The 22779-nt window shown below is 47.2% G+C and overlaps 1 protein-coding gene across 1 annotated transcript in view; it reads left to right on the forward strand.

Annotated features, from left to right (window-relative positions):
- POLI (polymerase (DNA directed) iota) overlaps nt 1-22779 on the forward strand; it is a 23525-nt gene that overhangs the window by 307 nt on the left and 439 nt on the right. The window contains exons 2-10 of the mRNA XM_015415460.1: nt 2290-2415; nt 6961-7125; nt 10592-10744; nt 13195-13431; nt 15311-15489; nt 16679-16770; nt 19911-20035; nt 21446-21645; nt 22487-22776. Coding sequence (XP_015270946.1) covers nt 2307-2415; nt 6961-7125; nt 10592-10744; nt 13195-13431; nt 15311-15489; nt 16679-16770; nt 19911-20035; nt 21446-21645; nt 22487-22776 — 1550 coding nt within the window. The 5' untranslated portion in view covers nt 2290-2306. The remainder of the gene's footprint in view (nt 1-2289; nt 2416-6960; nt 7126-10591; nt 10745-13194; nt 13432-15310; nt 15490-16678; nt 16771-19910; nt 20036-21445; nt 21646-22486; nt 22777-22779) is intronic.

The following is a 22779-nucleotide window of genomic DNA, read 5'->3' on the forward strand; positions in this document are numbered from 1 at the left end:
CATTGGGACCAATGCTCCCTCTAAGCTGTGGAGTCTTGTGAGCAGAAATTCTACTTGGTGAGCGACTGGCATTAAAGTGGTGAGCGAGCAAATTGGCTACTGCATCAATTAGTTTGCCCTGGAGCCCTCCTTCCTGAGCAAAGACAAAAAATTTGTGAGCCAGAGGCTAAAAAACTGTGAGCTAGCTCACACTCACTCAGCTTAGAGGGAACACTGATTGGGACACCCACGCAATGCTGGCGTTACAAAGGACATCTCTACCCCCCAACCCCTCCAAAAGCCTTTTTTAAAACCTTTCTGTCGGATGACACTGAAGACGGCATACCGGTCCCACATCGAGTCACCTTCTTATAATAAAAACTACAGAGCTTCGAACATCCGGCTGGGATTGGTGGACTGGGGAAGAGGCATTTGGCCCCTCCCTCAGATTCCAGTCTATCCCCCTCGGGTTGCCAAGCTCTAGGCGGTGGCTGGAGACCTCCCGCAATTGCAACTGGTCTCCAGACGTCACAGAGGTCTGTTTGCCTTGAGGAAATGGCTGCTTTGCGGACTCGATGTCATTGCATCCCTCCCCAAACCATTGCCCTCCCCAAGATGCGCTCACAAAGTCTCCAGGAATTTCCCAACCCAGAGTTGGCAGCCTTACCACCAATGTTCCCTCTAAGCTGAGTTAGTGTGAGCTAGCTCACAGTATTTTAGCCTCCAACTCACAGATTTTTGTCTTAGCTCAGGAAGGATGGCTCCAGAGCAAACTAATTTATGCAGTAGCCAAATTGCTCGCTCACAACTTTAATGCTAGTAGCTCACAAGGTAGAACTTTTGCTCACAAGACTCCACAGCTTAGAGGGAACATTGCTTACCACCCCCCAAATGCATGTGGATGAGGAAACTTCTGGTTGCCTCAGGACACCCCCTTTCACTTTTTTCTGGTTTTCTGTGGCAGTGGGAGAAGAGAATAACTTCTGCATACATTATATTGGTTTTTACCCCACCGTTCTTCCTAATGGGAACCCAAATTGGCTTGGTGTTTGTGGTTAAGTGCGCGGACTGTAATCTGGGAGCACCGGGTTTGATTCCCGACTCCTCCACTTGCACCTGGCTGGATGACCTTGGGCAAGCCGTAGTTCTGGTAAGAGCTGTTCTTGAAAAAAGAGCAGTTTCTATCAATAGCTCTCTCAGCCACACCTACTTCACAGGGTGTCTGTTGTGGGGAGGGGAAGGGAAAGGAGTTTGTAAGCCGCTCTGAGACACCTTTGGGTAGTGAAGGGTGGGGTATAAATCCAATCTCTTCTTCTGTTCTTACCGTATTCTCCTCCATTTTGTCCTCACACCAATCCTGTGAGGTAGGTTAGCCTGAGAGAGTCCGCCTGGCCCAAGGTCAGCTAGTGAACTTCCCTGGCACAAGTGGGGATTTGAACCCCAGGTCCCAAATACTAGTCTGACACTCTTAACCACTGCAGGCCCCTAGCTATGGTGGGGCTTTGGGGGCTCTGCCCCCTTTCTTAGAGGCACAGCCCCACAAGAATTTCTCCTGTAAATGCTTTTTTCAATCATTTTTGAACATTTTTTTAAAAAGGCATGCACTCCTTTAAGCAGAGTGGGGTGCTGTAGTTGACTAGTTCCCGCACTGAGTGAGGGGGTTGGAGTAGGTGACCTCTAGGATCCCTTCTAACTCTGCGGCAAGAAACTGGTCTCCTTGAAGACAGTTTTTCTGCCTAAATGTTAGCTTTCTTGACTATAGAAATCATCACCCTCACCTGCCAGCTTGTTCTCAGGATTGTTGCTTGGCCTGGCCAAAGAGATTAACTTGCAGCAGCTGAGAACCGTCATCTAAAGTGGCTGACAGCTTGCAATTTAGAGAGCTAGTCTGGTAACAGCTCTCTATTGGCTCAATGGCTTTTCTTTGGCACTGAGAACTTCAACCCCACCAGAACGAAAATTGCCCACAAGCCACAAAATCCTGGCTACGGGCCTGCCCCACTGGCTCTGCAAGAACTATAGTCCGTCACTGTCTTTGAAACTGGGCTACAAAAAGGCAGGAGCAGTTGACCCCTCCCCCCCACCATGAGCACAGGGCAATTCTTTAGTAGTAGGCAGAACAGAACTCAGCAGGTTTGGAAGAGATTGGAGCAAAGCAGAGGAAAATGTGGAAAGTGCATGATTAGCGGATGACCTCGTGTTGATGTGTAAAAAAATCTCCAGTTGGGAAGCAAAGGGGGGGGATAAAATGTCCCTGCAGATATAGTGAACATGAGCCTGCTGAATGTGAACTTTGTCCTTTCTTTACAGCCGGTCACGGCAAAGGGATGCCATCTGGGAGCGCCCCGTGTCGGGTCATTGTGCACTTGGACCTGGATTGCTTTTATGCACAGGTCGAAATGATCCATAGCCCTGATTTAAGAGGCAAACCTTTAGGTAATCTTACTTGATCGCTGAAGGCTTTTGCATTTGTGTGTGTATTGAAACTGTGGATGGGTTTGTGTAACCTTCGTTTGTGGGTCCTATGGGGCAGAACTTGGAAGGAATCTTGTAATAATTGAAAGGGAATGAAACATGTTTACTTTTCAGGTAACATCATATCACGGAACAATAACCTAGATCTTAGTAACACGACAGAACAGTGATCTTTTAAGGTCCAAACGATTAACTTTTCCCTCTTTCACAGCTTGCCACCCCCTAAAGGCCATCTTTTTCCTATTCTTGGTGGCCCAGGAGGTCTCCAGATGAACACTCTGTGCACCAGCTTCCAAGATGAGGGTCCCAAATGAACTTCCCATTAGATAATACAGCCCTGAAACAATCATTCTAAAATTACAATTTAGAATAAAAGTCTCTGTCCCTGGATGGCCCAGCTAGCCCGATCTTGTCGGATTTCGGAAGTTAAACAGGGTTGGCTTTGGCTAGTATTTGGATGGGCACCTTCCAAGGAATACCAGGGTTGTGACATAGAGGCAGGCAATGGCAAACCACCTCTGAAATGTCTCTTGCCTCAAAAACAAGTCTAGCTTGCCACCTAGGGGCGCTAAACAGCTAGAACTTCTGGCTGCCAGACAATCTTAGGATCTCCTGGCTATACTACACACAATGCCATACGATGATTATATTATTATTATTTATTTTTATTATTTATTATTATTGTCCATACATAAATCATAGTTACCTTTTTAAATATATATATTTTATATTTTATTGTAAATTTCAATAACAGACATCAATGCTAATACATATCATGATCAAGAGAGTCCACTAATCTACAAATAATTCAGCTTATAGATCTTTAAATAGTCATTGCCTATTTGCATTTTCTATCCATTCGCAAAGCCTAGTCCACAATTTCTCAAATATTTCCTGACTTTTCCCCTGTAACATCAATGTAAGCTTATCCATCTCGGCTATTTCTAGCAATTAGTTACCGTAAACCTTAAACGCTTTCACACATGCTAAATAATGCACTTTCAATCCACTTCAGCAACCATTTACAAGTGGATTTTGCCATTTCATGCAGTAAAATCCAGCTGCAAAGTGGATTGAAAGTGCATCATTTAGTGTTTGGGAGAGCACAAATTAAGAGCCTCTGATTAAAGTGCAAGCTCCCCAGCATGGCGGTCTCGCTTCCCTCCTCTGCTTTCCACACATACCTCATCCTTCTGCATCTAGAGTCTCGACCCTTCCTGTCTCATTCCATTACTAGCTAGGGGTGACATTCTCCCCGGCTACCATACCGCCAGTTTGACAGTATCTGCAAATTTAGGACTAATGGAATAACAAAACAGTAAACAATTACATATTACTGTGTTGAAAGTTATTCTGGTTCACTGCGCTGAAAACATAATCATTTAGCTTAGCAGGCTTGGTTCTAACCTTTTTAAGCCTAGAAGGCAGACCATTAATTTCCCTGGGGGTCACTGTATTGGGAGGAACTACGACTAGTGACTTTGGCAGCATAATTTCCCCCCCTTGCTTTTTCTCATAAAGATTTTGCGCTACATTAACCTTTTCGGAAGAGTAGTTTGGGGTGAATTCCCTTTCTAAGGGATTGAGGTCTGAAAGAAACTAGACTCAAATGTGAATTCTTTTCCCACTGAGTCTACAACATTAGTTGATTTCTGCCTCCTCCTCCTGCTAATGAGATCCTCTGGAATGTCTATATTACACATGTCTTTAAAGGAGGAAAGAAATCCACAGGGTCTCCGCATGGCTCAGTGCAAAGTCTGAGCAACACTTTTGCCATTTTCTGATTGCAGCCTATATACTGGAATATTTTCCTCAGGTTGATCTAGAACTTTATGTACAATGAGTTTTTACCTGTCAGCTAATTTTTGGTGTAGTGTTAAAGTGCACGGACTCTAATCTGGGAGAACCGGGTTTGATTCCCCACTCCTCCACTTGCACCTTGGGCAAGCCATAGTTCTGGCACAGCTGTTCTCTCAAGAGCAGTCCTCAAAAGAGCTCTCTCAGCCCCACCTCCCTCACAGGGTACCTGTTGTGGGGAGAGGAAGGGAAAGGAGTTTGTAAGCCGCTCTGAGACTCCCTTGGGTAGTGAAGGGCGGGGTATAAATCCAATCTCTTCTCTTCCTCTTCTTCTTCTTCTTACCTATCGGCTAATTTTTGCATACCTCGGCGGCTTAAATTACACACTAGAACTTTGTCACCTGTTGAGATGGTAGATTCACCAAGACTTTAGCATCCCATCTTTTTTTGTTGTTGGCTTGTTGATGTTTTTTTACTTTCTTGGGTGGCCAGATTATATGCAAAACAAAGCCTGCGTTTTAAGTCCCTTACGTATTTCTGATGAAGTGTGTGTGCACACGAACGCTTATGCCCAGAATTAAACTTTGTTGGTCTTAAAGGTGCCACTGGGCTCAAACTTTGTTATATTTCCGATGAGTCACTTCAGTTTGCCCCTTTGGCTTTATCCCAAAACACAAATTAATGTGTAGTAAAGGTTGTCTTCTAAAGATTAAGAAGTAGAGGCTTATTTTTGGTACAAAACGTACGCATGAGCCAGTGGTTTTATATGTATTTTCTAATTAGATTTTTAAAATTTGTTTTTATGGTGCCCAGCATATCTAAAAGGGTACGATTGAACCTTTCAGCTGGGTTTTTTCTTGGATGATATGGTGCGGTATGTGACTTCCCAAAATTTTCCTCAGTTCTGTAACTAGTTCTGACTCAGATTCTGCAGCTTGATCACTGTGGAAACCTTCTGGGAAAACTGTAATGACATGTAAAATTTCCCCCCAAAATCGTAGCTGCCGTTCCTGCAAGTTTGATTTCTGGTGGGATGTGTTTGTGCGTATTTGGTAAAATGATCAGTAATCACCAAAATATTTTCGATGCCAGTTGCATCTGGTTCAAGAGTCAAGAAGTCTATGCAAATTAAGTCTAAGGGAGCAGATGCTGTTATGTTAACTAATTTAGCTCCTTTTTCTACTTTACTCTAGCTTTCTTTTTTATGCAGCGTTGACCGTTCCAACGCTTTTGTTCTATCGTATGAATCATTTTAGGCCAGAAGAATTTATCCTTAGCCACATTTAAAGTTCTTTCAATTCCCAAGTGACCTTTTTTTTATCAGGGATGCCTTCTAGAGCTCTCCTTCAGTGGGTGTATGGGCTCTACATCTTTTCCCCTTTCGTTGCACTTTCTGATAAAGAACTCCATCTAACAGAAAAAGTTGAGGTCTCTCTCTCAGATAGCAGCCTAGCTTCATACTCTTCCTTTCCCCCCTTCATCTTAGGTGGGTTTACAGTTTTTCTTTAAATAGTGTATTAGTTTCGCAACGTATTTGTCCTTTCTCTGAAACTTTTTCTAATCAGGAAGCCTACTATTTTGATTATAAAAGGCTTTGATATGATATCTTTCTTTTTAAATATTTTTCTGGGATAATATTCTTTGAGGGAGGTAGAGTTTTAATGTAACTGTTGCCCCCTTTGTTAAATTCTGCTGTTGCAGGATGTTTGTGGCTCGCAGTACGCACTTGAATAACTGCCTTACAGACGTCAGCATCTCGTGACTTTTAAGCGTTGGGGATCTCGTTGACTTCTTAAGAGCATTTTAGCGATTATTTTTATTTGCTTAACTCCTTCATTTTATGTGGGAGCATTATCATGTCTTCTTCTAGAGAGGAAGTTAGCGTTCACGTTATGGTTTTAAAATTATGCAGTGCAGACACCCACCTCTGTCCTGCAGCATCTCGCTTGGCAGAGGTTAGTACACAAGTTAGTGGGTTGTTATTAGTCATCACCTTAAACTCTGAATCATATAAGAGATTACGAAACTTGTCACAAACTGCCCATTTGAAGGCTTCAAGTTGTGCACTGGATAATTGCATTTACTATGGCTTAACCCTTTACTGGCAGAAGCTATGACGTGGAGACTGTTGTTCGTTTGAATCATAGAATCATAGAGTTGGAAGGGGCCATACAGACCAACCCCCCTGCCCAATGCAGGACCAGCCTAAAGCATCTCTGACAAATATTCATCCAACCTTTTCTTGAGAGCTGTCAGTGAAGGGGAGCTCACCACCTCCCTAGGCAGCTGATTCCACCTTTGGTACAAAGCTGCTTTTAAACCACTTGTGCTGGCATTTGTATGCAATATACAGGGGTCGTAGAAAAAGAGGTGCCGGAGCTCATTAGCAGAACTTATTAGCATAACTTATTTGCATATGCCACACCCCCTGACATCACCGGAAGCGTGTCAGAAGGCAACACCCACTATTCAGGCTCCACTGGACTGTTTTGGAGTACTAGCTATTGGGGGGGGGGAGGGAATGTGCAGATCCGTCCTTGCAGAGGAGGGAGAGCTTGTACCTGAATAAAGCTTGGTCTTAAAGGTGCCACTGGACTGTTTTGGGTCGGGGGGCCAGGGGGGGGCTCTGCAACTTACCTGGCTACTTCTTGCTCTGACATGTCGGCCTTTCCAAACGTATTCTTTCAGTGATATAATTCTCTTGTTCAGCTGTGCGGCAGAAAACCCTGGTCGTCACCTGTAATTATGAAGCCAGAGCACTTGGAGTAAAGAAAGCCACGACGGTCAAAGAAGCGACAGAAAAATGTCCACAACTGGTGCTGGTTAATGGAGAAGATCTTACAAAATACAGGGAAATGTCTTACAAGGTTACAGGTACGGCTTCTCTTCTTCGTGGAAGCGTGTCTATGCGGTGTAGTGGTTAGATTGTGGATCTGATGTCTGGGAGACCCATGTTCAAATCCCCACTCTGCTCTGGAAGCTTGCTGGATGACCTTGGATCAGCACACACTCTCAGCCTCCTCTAACTCACAGGGTTGTTGTGAGGATAAAATGGAGGAGGGGGAAATGATGTAAGCTGCTTTGGGCTCTCTTTGGTAAGAAAGGTGGGGTACGAATGAAGTCAATAAACTGAGAAAGGGAAAGCCGCTCTTACCTTTGGGTTTATATTCTTCCCTATCCCAGTGTTCACATCAAACACAAGTTGTTCCCTCTAAGAGGGCTCTTTTTGTAGCAGGAACTCCTTTGCATATTAGGCGACACACTCCTAACATAGCCAATCCTCCAAGAGCTTACAGTAGCCCCTGTAAGAAGAGCTCTGTAAGCTCTTGGAGGATTGGCTACATTCGGGGTGTGTGGCCTAATATGCAAAGGAGTTCCTGCTACAAAAAGAGCCCTGCCGGGGCCGCGTATGATAAAGGTTTGTAAAACTGTGCATTGGGTGGAGAGAGAGAGAAAAAAATGAAAACTCTTTCTAGGAGAGGAGATAGATCCAGGTGGTCAGCCGTGTTGGTCTGAAGCAGTAGAACCAATTGAGAGTCCAGTGGCACCTTTAAGACCAACAGAGGTATATTCAAGGTAGGAGCGTTCGTGTGCAAGGCACACTTTTTCAAATACGTTAGAATGGCAGGCAAGGTTCCGACTTATAGCCAGAGAATATGCTGTTCATTCTCTGGTTATAACATCGACCCCCCCCTGCCATTCCAATGTATTTGAAAATGTGTGCCTTGCACATGAAAGCTCACACCTTGAACAAACTTTTGTTGCTCTTAAAGGTGCCCCACTGGACTCTCAATTGGTTCTAGGAGAGGAGGATAACGCTTGGGTTCCTCTTCCAACAATCCCTGTCTAGCAAGAACTAGACAGATTCATGGAGAATAGTCCATCAGCAGCTGGTTGGCCACTGTGTGAAATAGGATGCTGGATCAGATGGACCACTGCTCTCATCCAGCAGGGCTCTTCTTATGTTCTTACCACCGTTCTGGTCTAAGGTACAGAAAGGGTGGGATGGCATGAGAAGAGAGAATGGCTTGCGTGTCTCACCTCCTTCCCCGGTTTGGTGGTGTCATGGGATCATATTATCCCAAGATCCTAACTAGCTCTTTGTTCTGTGGAGATGATTGTCTTTGTAATGTATTGAAACGATTACATTGTCAAACATGTGGCCCAGGGGCCGGATCAGGCCCCGAAAGGGTGGGATGGCATGAGAAGAGAGAATGGCTTGCGTGTCTCACCTCCTTCCCCGGGTTGGTGGTGTCACGGGATCATATTATCCCAAGATCCTCACTAGCTATTTGTTCTGTGGAGATGATTGTCTTAGCATTATATTCTAATGCAGGGGGTGTCAAACATGTGGCCCAGGGGCCGGATCAGGCCCCTGGAGGACTTCTATCAGGCCCGCAGTGAAACTGGCTGTCTTCTGCTTCTTCTTCCAGTTCTGCTGCTGCTGCTGCGTCATCGTAGGTTTGCAGCTTACAGACACACACCTGAACAGCATACTCAAGATTGCAGCAGCACAGGCACTTTGATGCAATAATTCAGAGCAAGAGGTGTCAGTTATCAGACACTGTTAAATAAACAAAATATTGCAAGAGTGCTGAAGTTTTAAGCATGTTTTTATTTTAAGTAAAAAAAACCCTTTGTGTTTGTGTTTTTTATAAAGTTTATATCTCCGCTGCCTGGCATTACCTTTTATGACACACATGGCCCGGCCCAGCAGGGTCTCATTTATGTCAGATCTGGCCCTCATAACAAATGAGTTTGACACCCCTGTTCTAATGCATGATGCAAGTCAACCCCTAAGCAACAGGCTGTTCTCTAGACAATGTTTGTTAATAAAGGATGCAGCCAATGGGGAACTTCCATTCATATGCAGCTGCCTTGTACTGAATCAGACCATTGGTCCATCAAAGCCAGTAGTACTCAGATCGGCAGTGGATCTCCGGGGTCTCTCGTAGAGGTTTTTCACATCATCTACTGCCTCATCCTTTAAACTGGAGATGGCAGGGCTTGAATCTGGGACCTTCTGCATTCCAAGCACATGTTCCACCAATGAGCCACTGCGGTGTCCACATCACATACTGCCTAGTCCATTTTCTGGAGATGCCGGGGCTTGAACCTGGGACCTTCTCCATGCCAAGCAGATGATCTACCACTGAGCGACTCCCCCTTCTGGATTGGCCAGGGCCATTGAAACTTTCATTTCAGGAGGCCCTTCAGAAGAGCAGCTCTTTATGTTTTGATGTTTGCCACCTTGTGGACCCTGACTGGGTTGAAAGACAGCATAAAAATCTGTCCAACGGCCTCCACCAGACCAACAAATCCATCTAGAGCAGTGACTGTCACCACCACAATTTGTGGCAGCAAGTTTCACAAGTCAGCTATCTCTTGCTTGCAGGAGTACTCAAGCTGCTTTATATTGAGGAGAAGAAGAGTTGGATTTATACCCCGCCCTTCACTCAGAGTCTCAGAGCGGCTTACAATCTCCTTCCCCTTCCCCTCCCCACAACAGACACCTTGTGAGCTCTGAGAGAGCTGCTCTTGAGAGAACAGCTCTGAGCGAAGTCAGCTGGTCCATCGAGGTCAGTATTGTCTATTCTGACCAGCAGCAGACTCCAGAGTCTTAAGCAGAGGTCTTTCACCACACCTACATGTATTTGTATTGGCATGCCGGTTCAATCCCTGGCATCTCTCGTTAAAAGGACCAGGCTGTAGGTGATGTGAGATACCTCTGTCTGAAACCCTGGAGAGCCGCTGCCAGTCTAAGTAGGCAATACTGACCCTTGATGGCCCTGTGTTCTGATTCAGCATAAAGCAGATTCCTGTGTCCTTCGTGATAGTTTTAACTGGAGATGCCAGGGATTGAACCTGTGACCTACTGCGTGCCAAGCAGATGCTCTACCTCTGAGCCACAGCCACTACCCCCTCCAGGGTTCTTTTTGTAGCAGGAACTCCTTTGCATATTAGGCCACACACCCCGAATGTAGCCAATCCTCCAAGAGCTTACAGAGCTCTTCTTACAGGGGCTACTGTAAGCTCTTGGAGGATTGGCTACGTTAGGAGTGTGTCGCCTAATATGCAAAGGAGTTCATGCTACAAAAAGAGCCCTGGTTGGAAATGCTTGGAGCCCTTGTCTCTTCACACTGCTCTGTCAGCCAGCGTTCTGACTCAGTGTAAGACAGCTTCATGGGATTGTGTGCAACAGGATCTCTTATAAATTTATACTGAAAATCTTTAGGTTTTCTTCTTCTGGAGATCTCGTGTGTATGAAAACATTTCTCCTGAAGTTACTCCATTAACTCCATTTTATGCCGTCTCTCTCTCTCTTTTTTTTAATCTCTAGCACTGTTGGAAGAATTTACTCCACTGGTGGAAAGGCTCGGATTAGATGAAAACTTTGTGGATGTTACTGAGATGGTAGAGAAGAGGCTGGAAGAGTGGGAAAGGGATGGTTCTTCTCCGATCTCTATCTCTGGTCACGTGTATGGTAATCAGAGTAAGTTGGGGGGGGGGGGGTTAGAAAAAAAAAAGAGAGGAAGAGACACCAATGTTGGATCAGGCCCAAGGCCCATCTAGTCCAACACTCTGTCACACAGTGGCCAAAAATACCAGGTGCCATCAGGAGGTCCACCAGTGGGGCCAGGACATTAGAAGCCCTCCCACTGTTGACCCCCCCAAGCACCCAGAAGACAGAGCATCACTTGCCCCAGAGTCCCTATCTATACCTTGTGGCTAATAGCCACTGGTGGACCTCTGCTCCATATGCCTATCCAATTCCCTCTTGAAGCCATCCATGCTTGTAGCCGCCACCACTTCCTGTGGCAGTGAATTCCATGTGTTAATCACTCTTTGGGTGAAGAAGTACTTCCTTTTATCCATTCTAACCCGACCGCTCAGCAATTTTGGGTTTGGCCAAAGTCTCAAGTTGGATAAAAATGCACGAGCTCTGGCACCGATGGAGACGCAGCTTGTTATGCGATTGATGTGGTCTGTTGAGGAAATCTGTCTATCTGAGTCCTTCTGTCTGGGTTTCGGCCACTGTGTGGTACGGAGTGTGGGACTGGATGGGCCACTGGCCTGATCCAACATGGCTTCTCTTATGTTCTTATCCTGTCCTTCCTCTGAGATGCTCAGGGCAGCATACGTGGCTGTCCCTTTCCTACGTTATCTTCACAGCAACACTTTGAGGGAAATTAAGCGGAGGGGTTATAGCAGCATCACATCAGGGGGAGGTTTGGAACCCAGGTCTACCTGACCCTAGTCGAACCTTCTTCGGCACTGCTCCATGCTGGTGTAATGCTCATGGCACAGCTGTGCCTTAAACTCATACTAGTTGTGTCCCATTTAAAATGTTTGTGGCTTCCCATTAGTGTTGCCAACCTCCAGGTGGGGCCTGGAGACCCCCTGGAAATACAACTGACCTCCAGCCAACAGAGATCAGTTTCCCTGGAGAAAGTGGCTGCTTTGGAGAGTGGACTCTATGGTGTTATATGCTGCTGAGGTCCCTCCCTTTCCCTAACCTTCTCAGGCTCCACCCCCAAAATCTCCAGGAATTTCCCAGCTCAGAGTTGGCAACCCTGCTTCTCATAAAGAATCCAGAGAACTGTATATCAGCTGGAAATTCCTCTTCTGCCTCCTTCCTGATCTACCGTTCTTATGGGTTCCCTGGGGAAAGGGAATGGCCGGGGTAGTTCCTCGGTCTTGCTTTACAGGGGTCATTTTGTAGAAAAAGAGGTGCAGGAGCTCATTAGCATAACTTATTTGCATGTGCCACACCCTCTGACATGACCAGAAGTGTGTCAGAAGGCAACACCCACCGCTCAGGCTCCACTGGACTGTTTTGGGTTGCTAGCTATTGGGGGGGGGGAACGTGCAGATCTGTCCTCACAGAGGAGGGAGAGCTTGCACCTGAATAAAACTTGATCTTAAAGGTGCCACTGGACTGTTTTGGATTGCTAGCTATGGTGGGGGGGAGAACGTGCAGATCTGCCCTCACAGAGGAGGGAGAGCTTGTACCTGAATAAAACTTGGTCTTAAAGGTGCCACTGGACTATTTTGGATTGCTAGCTGGAGGGGGGGACGTGCAGATCTGTCCTCACAGGGGAGGGAGAGCTTGTACCTGAATAAAACTTGGTCTTAAAGGTGCCACTGGACTGTTTTGGATTGCTAGCTATGGTGGGGGGGAGAACGTGCAGATCTGCCCTCACAGAGGAGGGAGAGCTTGTACCTGAATAAAACTTGGTCTTAAAGGTGCCACTGGACTGTTTTGGATTGCTAGCTATGGGGGGGGGACGTGCAGATCTGCCCTCACAGAGGAGGGAGAGCTTGTACCTGAAGGCAGGCCGGCGGGGGGGGGGGTCTGCAACTTACCTGGCTGCTTCCTCATGGCTCAACTGAGGGCTGCTGGGAGCAGGGGGTGGGGCTTGTCGCATGTGCCCGCCTCCTGAGCTCCTTACTGCCGAAGCTCCGCTCCTGTGCGCTCCCGCAGGAGATGACCCCTGGATCTAACCAGCTTTTCTGCTGGTGAACAGAGCAGAGGGGACCTTTCTGTTTGTGCTAGGGATCATGGGACCTGCGTGAACAAAACCATATGGGACAAGAATAGGGTTGCCGGCCTTCAGTTGGGGCCTGGAGATCTCCCGCTTTTACAACTATCTCCAGCTGACAGAGATCAGCTCCCGCGGAGAAAATGGCTGCCTTGAAGGGTGGACTCTATGGCACTGTACCCTGCTGAGGCCCCTCCCCTCCCCAGACCACGCCCTCTCCTGGATCCACCCCCAAAGTCTCCAGGTATTTTCCAACCCAGACCTGCCAACCCTAGACAGGAATTGTTAACGTGGAGAATTTTTTTAAAAATTCCTACATTGAAATATGACATGTCCAGTGTTCCAATTGAGTCCTCCCTGCGAGTGCAGTCCTTCTGACCATTCTCTTTCCGCCTTGCAGCTGTCAATCCACACGATCCAGCGCATCTAAGGTTGGCGGCTGGATCTCAGATAGCCGCGGAGATGAGAGAATCCGTGCACGCCAGGCTGGGCCTTACGGGTTGTGCCGGCATAGCTTCTAATAAAGTACGGTCCAAATTGGTCTCTGGGACTTTCAGGCCAAATCAGCAAACCATCCTGTTGCCCGAGAGTCGGCGTGGTTTGATGTCCAGCCTTGAACACATAAGGAAACTGCCAGGTACGATGAGTCCTCTTCCCCATTTTGTGTTGTCTGTGACCATTTCGGGTGCAGGCGAATGAGAATCTCCTCTCCCCCTGCTCCCCATAGTGTTTCCTGGATCCCCATTTTATCTCTGTCATAATAATAATAATAATAATAATACTTTGTTTATTAATTGCTTTCCCCAGTGGGCTCAAAGCGATGTACAGTTACACATTAGACAGGGGACTAACAATATTCAAAGGGGATAGGGAGGACAACATATATTCATTTATAACTGCACACGCTGTGACTGCACGGTGTAAACGTCTTCTGGCTTGGCTCAGTCATTTAACGGCTGCTTGTCGACCAGGCTTCAGGACCCGTATGTCACACTGCCACCGCCTGGCCGGAGACATCCATTGCAGGGATTTTTGTAGCCGAGAAGTTCTTTTGCCTTGTTCCGACCTCGACCAGGAAGTCCCGACCATCAGCTAACACCCTCCCACAAGGGAGATTGGTGTGCCCACCCTCTCTAAGGAGTGGTTCCCATTTTATCTACTCACCGAAGCTTTCGAATCGCTGGGTGGACGATGAGCTGGGGACAACAGGCTGGCTGCTCACACTAGCACGGGGCTTGAACTAATAATGTCACACTCTAGTGTGACCAAGAACACATGAAGGTGCCTTATGCTGAACCAGGCCATTGGCCCATCGAGGTCAGTAGAATCATAGAATCACAGAGCTGGAAGGGACTCCCGGGGTCATCTAGTCTAACCCCCTGCACAATGCAGGAAATTCACAAATACCTCTCCCCCAAAAAACCCTCAGTGACCCCTGTCACATGCCCAAAAGATGACAAAAAAAAACTCCTCCAGGATCCCTGGCCAAACTGGCCTGGAGAAAAATTGCTTCTGGATCCCAATGTGGCGGTCAGCATTTCCCTGAGCGTGTAAGAAAGGGCCACGAGAACTAAGCACTGATGCACCCCTTCCTACCCTCCCTCTCATGATCTGCCTAAGTTCTCACAATCAGCATTGGTGTCAGATGGCCATCGAGCCACTGTTTGAAAACCTCCAAAGAAGGAAAGCCCACCACCTCCCGAGGAAGCCTGGTCCACTGAGGAACCACTCAAACTGTCAGGAAGTTCTTTCGATTTAGTTTCAACCCACTGTCTACTCAGTATTGTCTACTCAGACCGGCAGCGGCTCTCCAGGGTCTCAGGAGCAGGTCTTTCATATCACTTGCTACCTGATCTGTTTAACTGGAGATGGCAGGGATTGAACCTGGGACTTCCTGCACGCTAAGCAGGTGCTGTACCACTAAGCCACAGCCCTTCCCTTTAAGAGCAACACTTGGTATGACAAGGGAGTTGCAGTGTTCCTTATCCTGTGTTCCCCTCCTAAACATTAATACCATTTAATTTCACTAAAATATCAGGAGTCCTCAAGCCTGTCCCATTGTGGTGCTGTGGTTTTAGCCAGGGGGTCATTTAGTAGAAAAAGAGGTGCAGGAGCTCATTAGCATAACTCATTAGCATAACTTATTTGCATATGCCACACTCTCTGACATCACCGCAACACCCACCGCTCAGGCTCCACTGGACTGTTTTGGATTGCTAGCTATTGGGGGGGGGAACATGCAGATCTGTCCTCACAGAGGAGGGAGAGCTTGTACCTGAATAAAACTTGGTCTTCAAGATGCCACTGGACTGTTTTGGACCTGGGGGGCCGGGGGGAGCTCTGCAACTTACCTGGCTGCTTCTTGCTCTGACTGAGGGCTGCTGGAAGCCGGGGGTGGGGCTTGTTACATGTGCCCGCCCCCTAGGCTCTTTACTGCCGGAGCTCTGCTCCTGTGCGCTCCTGCTGGAAATGACCCCTGGTTTTAGCAAAGGATTTCTTTTTCTTTTTTTGCACAGGTATTGGGTCTAAAACCGCACAACGCCTCGCAGCCCTTGGACTTACCACAATTTGTGATCTCCAGAGGTGTTCGGCTGCAGTGCTGGAGAGAGAGCTGGGTGTTTGGGCTGCGAGGCATCTGCAGAAAGTGAGTCATGGAGAAGATGATGCTCCCGTCACCCCATCAAGGCCTCCTCAGGTATATGCAGGACAGTGTGGTGGAAAGGCTATAAGGGCGCCAGGCAGTGTAGTCGCTATAAAGGGTGCCAGGGAGGGCTGTGGACAGGGATATGGGCAGTGCGCCAGCTGCATCATCATATCACTTCCTGTAAAAATACTGGAAGTGACATAGGTAGCTCTGGGAATCAACAGAAATTCTATGGTGCTTCCTAGAGTTACCATAAGAACATAAGAGACACCAATGTTGGATCAGGCCAAAGGCCCATCCAGTCCAACACTCTGTCACACAGTGGCCAAAAATACCAGGTGCCATCAGGAGGTCCACCAGTGGGGCCAGGACATTAGAAGCCCTCCCACTGTTGACCCCCCCCCCCCAAGCACCAAGAAGACAGAGCATCACTTGCCCCAGAGCCCCTATCTATACCTTGTGGCTAATAGCCACTGATGGACCTCTGCTCCATACGCTTATCTAATTCCCTTTTGAAGCAGTCCATGCTTGTAGCCGCCACCACTTCCTGTGGCAGTGAATTCCATGGGTTACCCTATGTTACTTCCTTCTCTTTTTTAAATCAGAAGTGATGTGATTCTGCAGCCAGTGTCACAGGTTTTTTTATGTAGGTCAGTCTCTCCTTAACCAACCTCTTAAGGCTGGTGTGAGGATAAAACGGGAAAGGAGAAGGAATCATCTGAGCTGCCCCGAACTCCTTGGGGAGCAAAAAGGAAGATGATGTTAGATAGATACAAGGGGGGACCCGCGATACTCGCGGGGGGGGGGGGGCTCGAGGAAGCATGACTGAACTCCCAAGCAAGTTCTGGTCGTGGCACTTAAAGGGACCTCATTCCTTTTAAATGCCTTCCCTTCATTTGAAATAACAGGGGCGAGCGGGCTCTCCACTCGCCCCTCGCTGTTTCCCTTCCCCCTCCCCCCCAACCCCGCACTGAAGCCAGGGGCTTCATAACGCAGTGTATTTTGCTCACACTGGAATAAGAAGAGGTGATTGATCACAAAACAGGCTTGCATTCAGCTAAGTGGAGAATATGTTACAGATGATTTCACAAAACACAGAACAGAGAAACAGTGACTGGGTGCTGTAAAGTACACTGGTTCATATGCACCTTACACCTTTTCTTTGTTTCCAAGTTGTGGATTTGGTTGTCCCTTTTATTATGATAACGGGACTCAGCTTTTTTTTTTACATATTTTGCAGTCTCTAAGTGATGAAGATTCCTTTAGAAAATGCACTTCAGAAGCAGAGGTTAAGAAGAAAGTTGGAGAGCTCATTGCTAGCCTTTTGGACAGGTGATTGTTACCGCAATTGCTTTTGTCTGATTTCGGTTGAGTCTGTGATCAGCAGATATGCAATTGAGCACGCACTGAAGTCACACTTGGTCACTGCAGTTGCCCATGTTTTTTAATTTTTATCACTCTACCGCTTGTTTGGCCAAACTGTCCCTGCATTTTTTCATACAAATGCTTCAAACCCTTTCACTGTTTGAAGGGTGGTACCCTGGAAAGGCATTTACTGGATCACTTGTACACAATAGCTAAGGCAAAAGTGGTTGAAGATGCTCTAATTTGACTGCATTTTGCTATTGAGAGCCAGTTAGGTGTAGTAGTTAGGAGCGTGGACTCTAACCTGGGAGAACCAGGTTTGATTCCCTGCTCCTCCACATGCAGCTGCTGGTGTGACCTGGGGCCAGTTAGAAGTTATTTCAGAGCTGTTCTCACAAGGGCAGTTCTCGAGAGAGCTCTCTCAGCCCCACCTACCTCAGAGGGTATCTGTTGTGGGGAGGAGACGGGAAAGGAGATGGTAAGCCGCTCTGAGACCCCTTCAGGTAGTCTCTTCTATTGCTTTAACACTTCTATTACTTCTCTTCTTCTATTGCTTTAACACTTCCCTACATAGGGTTACCAACCTTCAGGTGGTACCTGAAGATCTCCCACTATTACAATTGATTTCCAGATGACCAAGATCAGTTCCCTTGGAAAGAGCAAGAGTCCAGTAGCCCCCTAAACACTAACAGAATTTGTGGCAGGGTAGGAGCTTTCGTGAGTCACTGCTCACTTCTTCAGATACAAGAACGAGAGCTCCTAAAAGGTAAAGGTTCCCTTGCTCGAAAGACAGTCGAATCCGACTCTAGAGTTGCGGTGCTGATCTCCATTTCAAAGCCGAAGAGCCAGCGCTGTCCGAAGACGTTTCCGTGGTCATGTGGCCGGCATGACTAAACACCAAGGTGGACGGAACGCTGTTCCCTTCCCACCGAAGTGGTACCTATTTATCTACTTGCAATTTCTTGCTTTCGAACTGCTAGGTTGGCAGGAGCTGGAACTAGAGACGGGAGCTCACTCCATCATGTGGCACCCGGGTCTCGAACTGCTGAACTACTGACCTTCCACAGCCTGCAGTTCAGCGTCTTAACCACTTGAGCCACCGCAGCTCCCACGAGAGCTCCTACCCTGCCACAGATTTTGGTAGTCTTTGAGGTGCTACTGGACTCTTGCTCTTTTCTACAGCTACAGACTAACACGGTTACCTATCTTGAGTTCCCTTAGAGAAGATGGTTGCTTTGGACAGTAAACTCTATGACAGTATGCTCTGCTGAGGTCTCCCCCCCTCCTCAAACCCCGCCCTCCCCAGGCTCCACCCCCCAAATCTCCAGGTCTTTCCCAACCCAGGGCTGGCAACCGTATCTGTCCATCACCTTCCCTGCTTCTCCTATTCCTTCACTTCCAGGTTGGTCCAACCAGCTGGGCAGAGGCTGTGGTTTGGAAAGCTGGTGTAACGTAATGGGCGCTTTCACATTGCTCAAAGTGTCTGTGGCGCATCTGCGTGTGCTGCTTGTTTTGTTTTCCCGCCCGTTTCCTTTTTTTTAAGCGGATACTAAATTTCAATATATTTCAGAAGATGGGGGGAAATTTAAGTGTGGCGAGAGAAAAAGCGGCCTGGTTCGAAACCAAAACAGCTCTTCATGTATGGTTTGTCTATGGATGTCAAGGCTGTTTAAAACCACCATCGCCACATCGCAGTGGACACAAACTGGGTTAAAATGAAAATGTGGACGTGCCTAATGTCTAAAGGCGTGAGCTTAGGAAGTCCCTGCTTCTGATCTTACCTCAGCCATGAAAATTGTGGTTGCTCTTAGGCAGTCCTGTTGAGAATCAGCCGGGGCCTTTGGGAAAAGATTCCCTCTGGGCCTCGTCCTTTACGTTTAAAGAGAAGAGATCTAAGGGAACAATTACATCACTACTGGCTCCTGGCTGCATCGAATTCTCCTAACCAAGCGAGAAACATACACAACTGAACCATTACTATAGGAAAGTGTGCCTGACCATGGTACCTGAAGTGACTTAGAGTAGCTCTAGGAATTCCCAGAAACACTATGGTTTTGCCAAAGAGATTTTGGCAATCTCTAGAGCTGTCCTATGTCACTTCCGGGTTTTCCTTGGAAGTGATGTGGAGACACACAGGATGCTGCCTCCCCCCCCCCTCCAGCTGCCACTCAAAGAGAGCCAGTTTGGTGTACTGGTTAGGAGCATGGACTCTAACCTGGGAGAACCGGGTTTGATTCCCCACTTCTCCACATGCAGCTGCTGCTGTGACTTTGGGTCAGTAATAAGTTCTTTCAGAGCTGTTCTCTCAAAGGCAGTTCTAGAGAGAGCTCTCTCAGCCCCGCCTACCTCACAGGGTGTTTGTTGTGGGGAGAGGAAGGGAAAGGGATTGTAAACCGCTCTGAGACTCCTTCAGGTAGTGAAGGGTGGGGTATAACTCCAATCTCCTCCTCCTCCTCCCTGTTTCTGAACCCACAAGATTACAGACATTGTCCCAGAAAACAGCATGGGAGAGCACAATGAAATGGGTGAACGTCTAAGTTCATCCCCCAACAATCCAGGCTCGGGAAATTTTGTACACCCCCCACCCACCGTGGCCCTGGTCTTAGACAAGATGCCATCCCTTAGTCCTAGCCCCCTGTATTATCCCCACATCTCTCCAGTATTGGCTGATCACAATAGCTTGTCTCTTTTAGGATGGTGGTATGAATTACTGATTAAACGAAGTGTGTTTTATAACACTTCGCAGTAGTATTTAATTGCAACATGTTTATAAGAACATAAGAGACGCCAATGTTGGATCAGGCCAAAGGCCGATCCAGTCCAACACTCTGTATCACACAGTGGCCAGAAATACCAGGTGCCATCAGGAGGTCCACCAGTGGGGCCAGGACATTAGAAGCCCTCCCACTGTTGGACCCCCCCCCCCAAGCACCAAGATGACAGAGCATCACTTGCCCCAGAGCCCCTAGCTATACCTTGTGGCTAATAGCCACTGATGGACCTCTGCTGTCCCAGAAAATCGTTTGCTAGTTTTATTCCTTTCTTGAACCAACGGGGATATTTTCAAAATGGCAGTCATATCAGCCTCTCTCATCCATGTGCTTTAGATTGTACAAGGATGGAAGAAAGCCACATACCATAAAGTTAACGCTTCGCCAGGTTTCTCGGGGACTTTGTCGGGAGGGCCGCCAGTGTCCAATTCCATCTCACGTGGTCCAGAGGATTGGAACAGGTAATTGTTCTGTAGGTTGCTTCCATTTTGGCCCTAGGACTGGATGCAGCTCAGTATGGCAAGGAATTATGGGAAGCCATGGAAATCATAAATCCTCATTCATCCCTCTGGCAAACACTGGGTACCAACCTCTCACAGTGCCACAGCGATGGTAGAAGCCACAGCTGACATGTTTGTCTTAGCTTTTCCCCAAGGAGCTCAGAGCAATGTAGATTTACTTTGTTTAAAACATTTTTATACAGTACTTCCAGTTCAGAGCCAGTTTGGCGTAGTGGTAAAGTGTGCGGACTCTAATCTGGGAGAACGGGGTTTGATTCCCCACTCCTCCACTTGCACCTGCTGGACGACCTTGGGCAAGCCATAGTTCTGATCTGTTCTTGAAAACGAGCAGTTTCTGCCAGAGCTCTCTCAGCCCCACCTACCTCACAAGGTGTTTGTTGTGGGGAAGGGAAGGGAAGAGAAAGGAGTTTGAAAGCCGCTTTGAGATGCCTTTGGGTAGTGAAGGGCGGGGTATAAATCGAATCTCTTCTTCTTCTCTTCTCCCCAAAGTGGCGAACAATCAAAAACATTAAAACAAGTGTTTAAAATACCTAATATTAAAAACAAGTAAACATAAGCGGGTAAAACACATATGCAGAAAGGGGGATCAGTGAAGGAACAGTAGTCGAAACAGGTAAGATTTCACCTGTTGGCAGAAGAGAAGGAATTCTGTAAATTTGGTGCCATGACCAAGAATATGAAAATGCTGTTTCTTGGGTTACCATCCATCTAGTCTCAGATGATGAGGCCACCCAAAGAAAGGGTTCTGAAGATGACCACAGTGGTCAGGTAGGGTCATATGGGAGTAAGTGGTCCTTAAGGTATATTGATCCCAAACATAGATCACGTTGCTCTCTTCCATTTTATCCTTACAAAAACCCAAAGATACAGTGACTGGCCAAAGGATACTCAGTGAACTTCATGTCAGAACAGGGATATGAGTCCTTAGTCTGACACTAACCACGATAACCACACTGATTCTCTCAATCCCGTTTCCACTGCTCTGATCCACTTAGCCTTCCTTCTTCTTCTCTCCCCCCCCCCCCCCCCGGTGCATTGCCTGCTACATAACATCCCTTCAACTTCTTCCCCCTTGGGTTCATTGTTTCTTAGCTTCCCTGCTTAATGGGATCCGTTCAGCCAAACTGACTAGTGTCTCTTCCCTCGTGGAAGCAGGGCTGCAAACTGTTTAATCCCATAAGCAACCGAACATTCCATGGCACCACGCCGGCTCAGGCAACTGGTAGCAGAGGCTTTCCCACTTGCAAGCATAATCAATAAATAAAGATTATCTCTGTCGGAAGCGTAGCTCAGATCTTGTCTGATACTGTCGACTTTGCGTAACTGCTTTTTTCTTGTTTGCATGTTCAGATGACTCCAGCGTCCAGACTCAACTGGTCGCCTTAGTTATGAAGCTGTTTCATAAGATGATAAATGTGAAAGGTCCGTTTCACCTCACCCTTCTAAGTGTCTGCTTCTCCAACCTGAAAGCCCCTCCCGCTTCTACCAAGCAGTCGATCGGGTTTTATTTAATTCGGCCATCTCCTTCCAACTGCAACAAACTTGTTCAAGTAAGTTCAGAAGTAATTTATTGAAAACTCTGCCCTGTCGTATCCCGAATTAACTGAAAAAATGAACCGGGAAAGCTGCTTTTTTCCCCTCCTTTCGTTAAGAAAATTAATATGCCATCTCTCTGGAAGATCTGCTGGAAGCTGCAGGCACACCTGATCACCTCTGGTGAATAAAAATTCCCTCCAGGTGACCAGATGCATTTGGAAAGTGGAACTGAGTTGATTTGTTGATCTGAGAATAACTAAATAACTAAGAATAACTAAGGGTAAATATGTAGCAGACAGGCTAGCAGACAATTTTATCATGTAGTAATTTCTATGGAGGAGCTGCGGTGGCTCAAGTGGTTAAGATGCTGAACTGCAGGCTGTGGAAGGTCAGTAGTTCAGCAGTTCGAGACCCGGGTGCCGCATGACGGAGTGAGCTCCCATCTCTAGTTCCAGCTCCTGCCAACCTAGTAGTTCGAAAGCAAGAAATTGCAAGTAGATAAATAGGTACCACTTCGGTGGGAAGGTAACAGCGTTCCGTGCGCCTTGGCGGTTAGTCATGCCGGCCACATGACCACGGAAACGTCTTCGGACAGCGCTGGCTCTTCGGCTTTGAAACAGAGATGAGCATCGCAACCCTAGAGTCGGATTCGACTGGCTTTCGAGCAAGGGAACCTTTACCTTTACCTAATTTCTATGGGCTTATTTTCATGACGGTGCCACATGGCTGTGTATATGAACAGGCAGTTAACCGTAGCGAGAGATCAGTCATTTTGAAGTGCTTGCAGTAAACTGAAGGATACTCTTTCAGTGTCTGAGACTGTAGGGGAAAAAATTGTATTGTGTTGTGTTGCAGAAAACAGAAGACGTTGTCAGTGCAGAACATACACCTCCAGAAGGTCGAGTAGGGGGCCGTGAAGTCTCACCAGGAGAAGGAAATGGAAGCACGACACAAATGCCACCGGAGACCCCAGACCAAACTGGAGGTCTTGAATTCCCCCTTGACTTGCTTCCCGCCGGCATTGACTATGATGTGTTCAACCAGCTTCCGAGGGAAATTAAAGAAGAGATCATTTCTAGCCAAAAGGGGGAAAGAGATACTGCGACAAGTGTTTTGAGTCACTCATTATTTGCCTCAAGGGAAGAGCG

Source organism: Gekko japonicus, unplaced genomic scaffold, assembly GCF_001447785.1.
Source record: "Gekko japonicus isolate JY-2015 unplaced genomic scaffold, Gekko_japonicus_V1.1 scaffold1391, whole genome shotgun sequence".
Taxonomy (NCBI): domain Eukaryota; kingdom Metazoa; phylum Chordata; class Lepidosauria; order Squamata; family Gekkonidae; genus Gekko; species Gekko japonicus.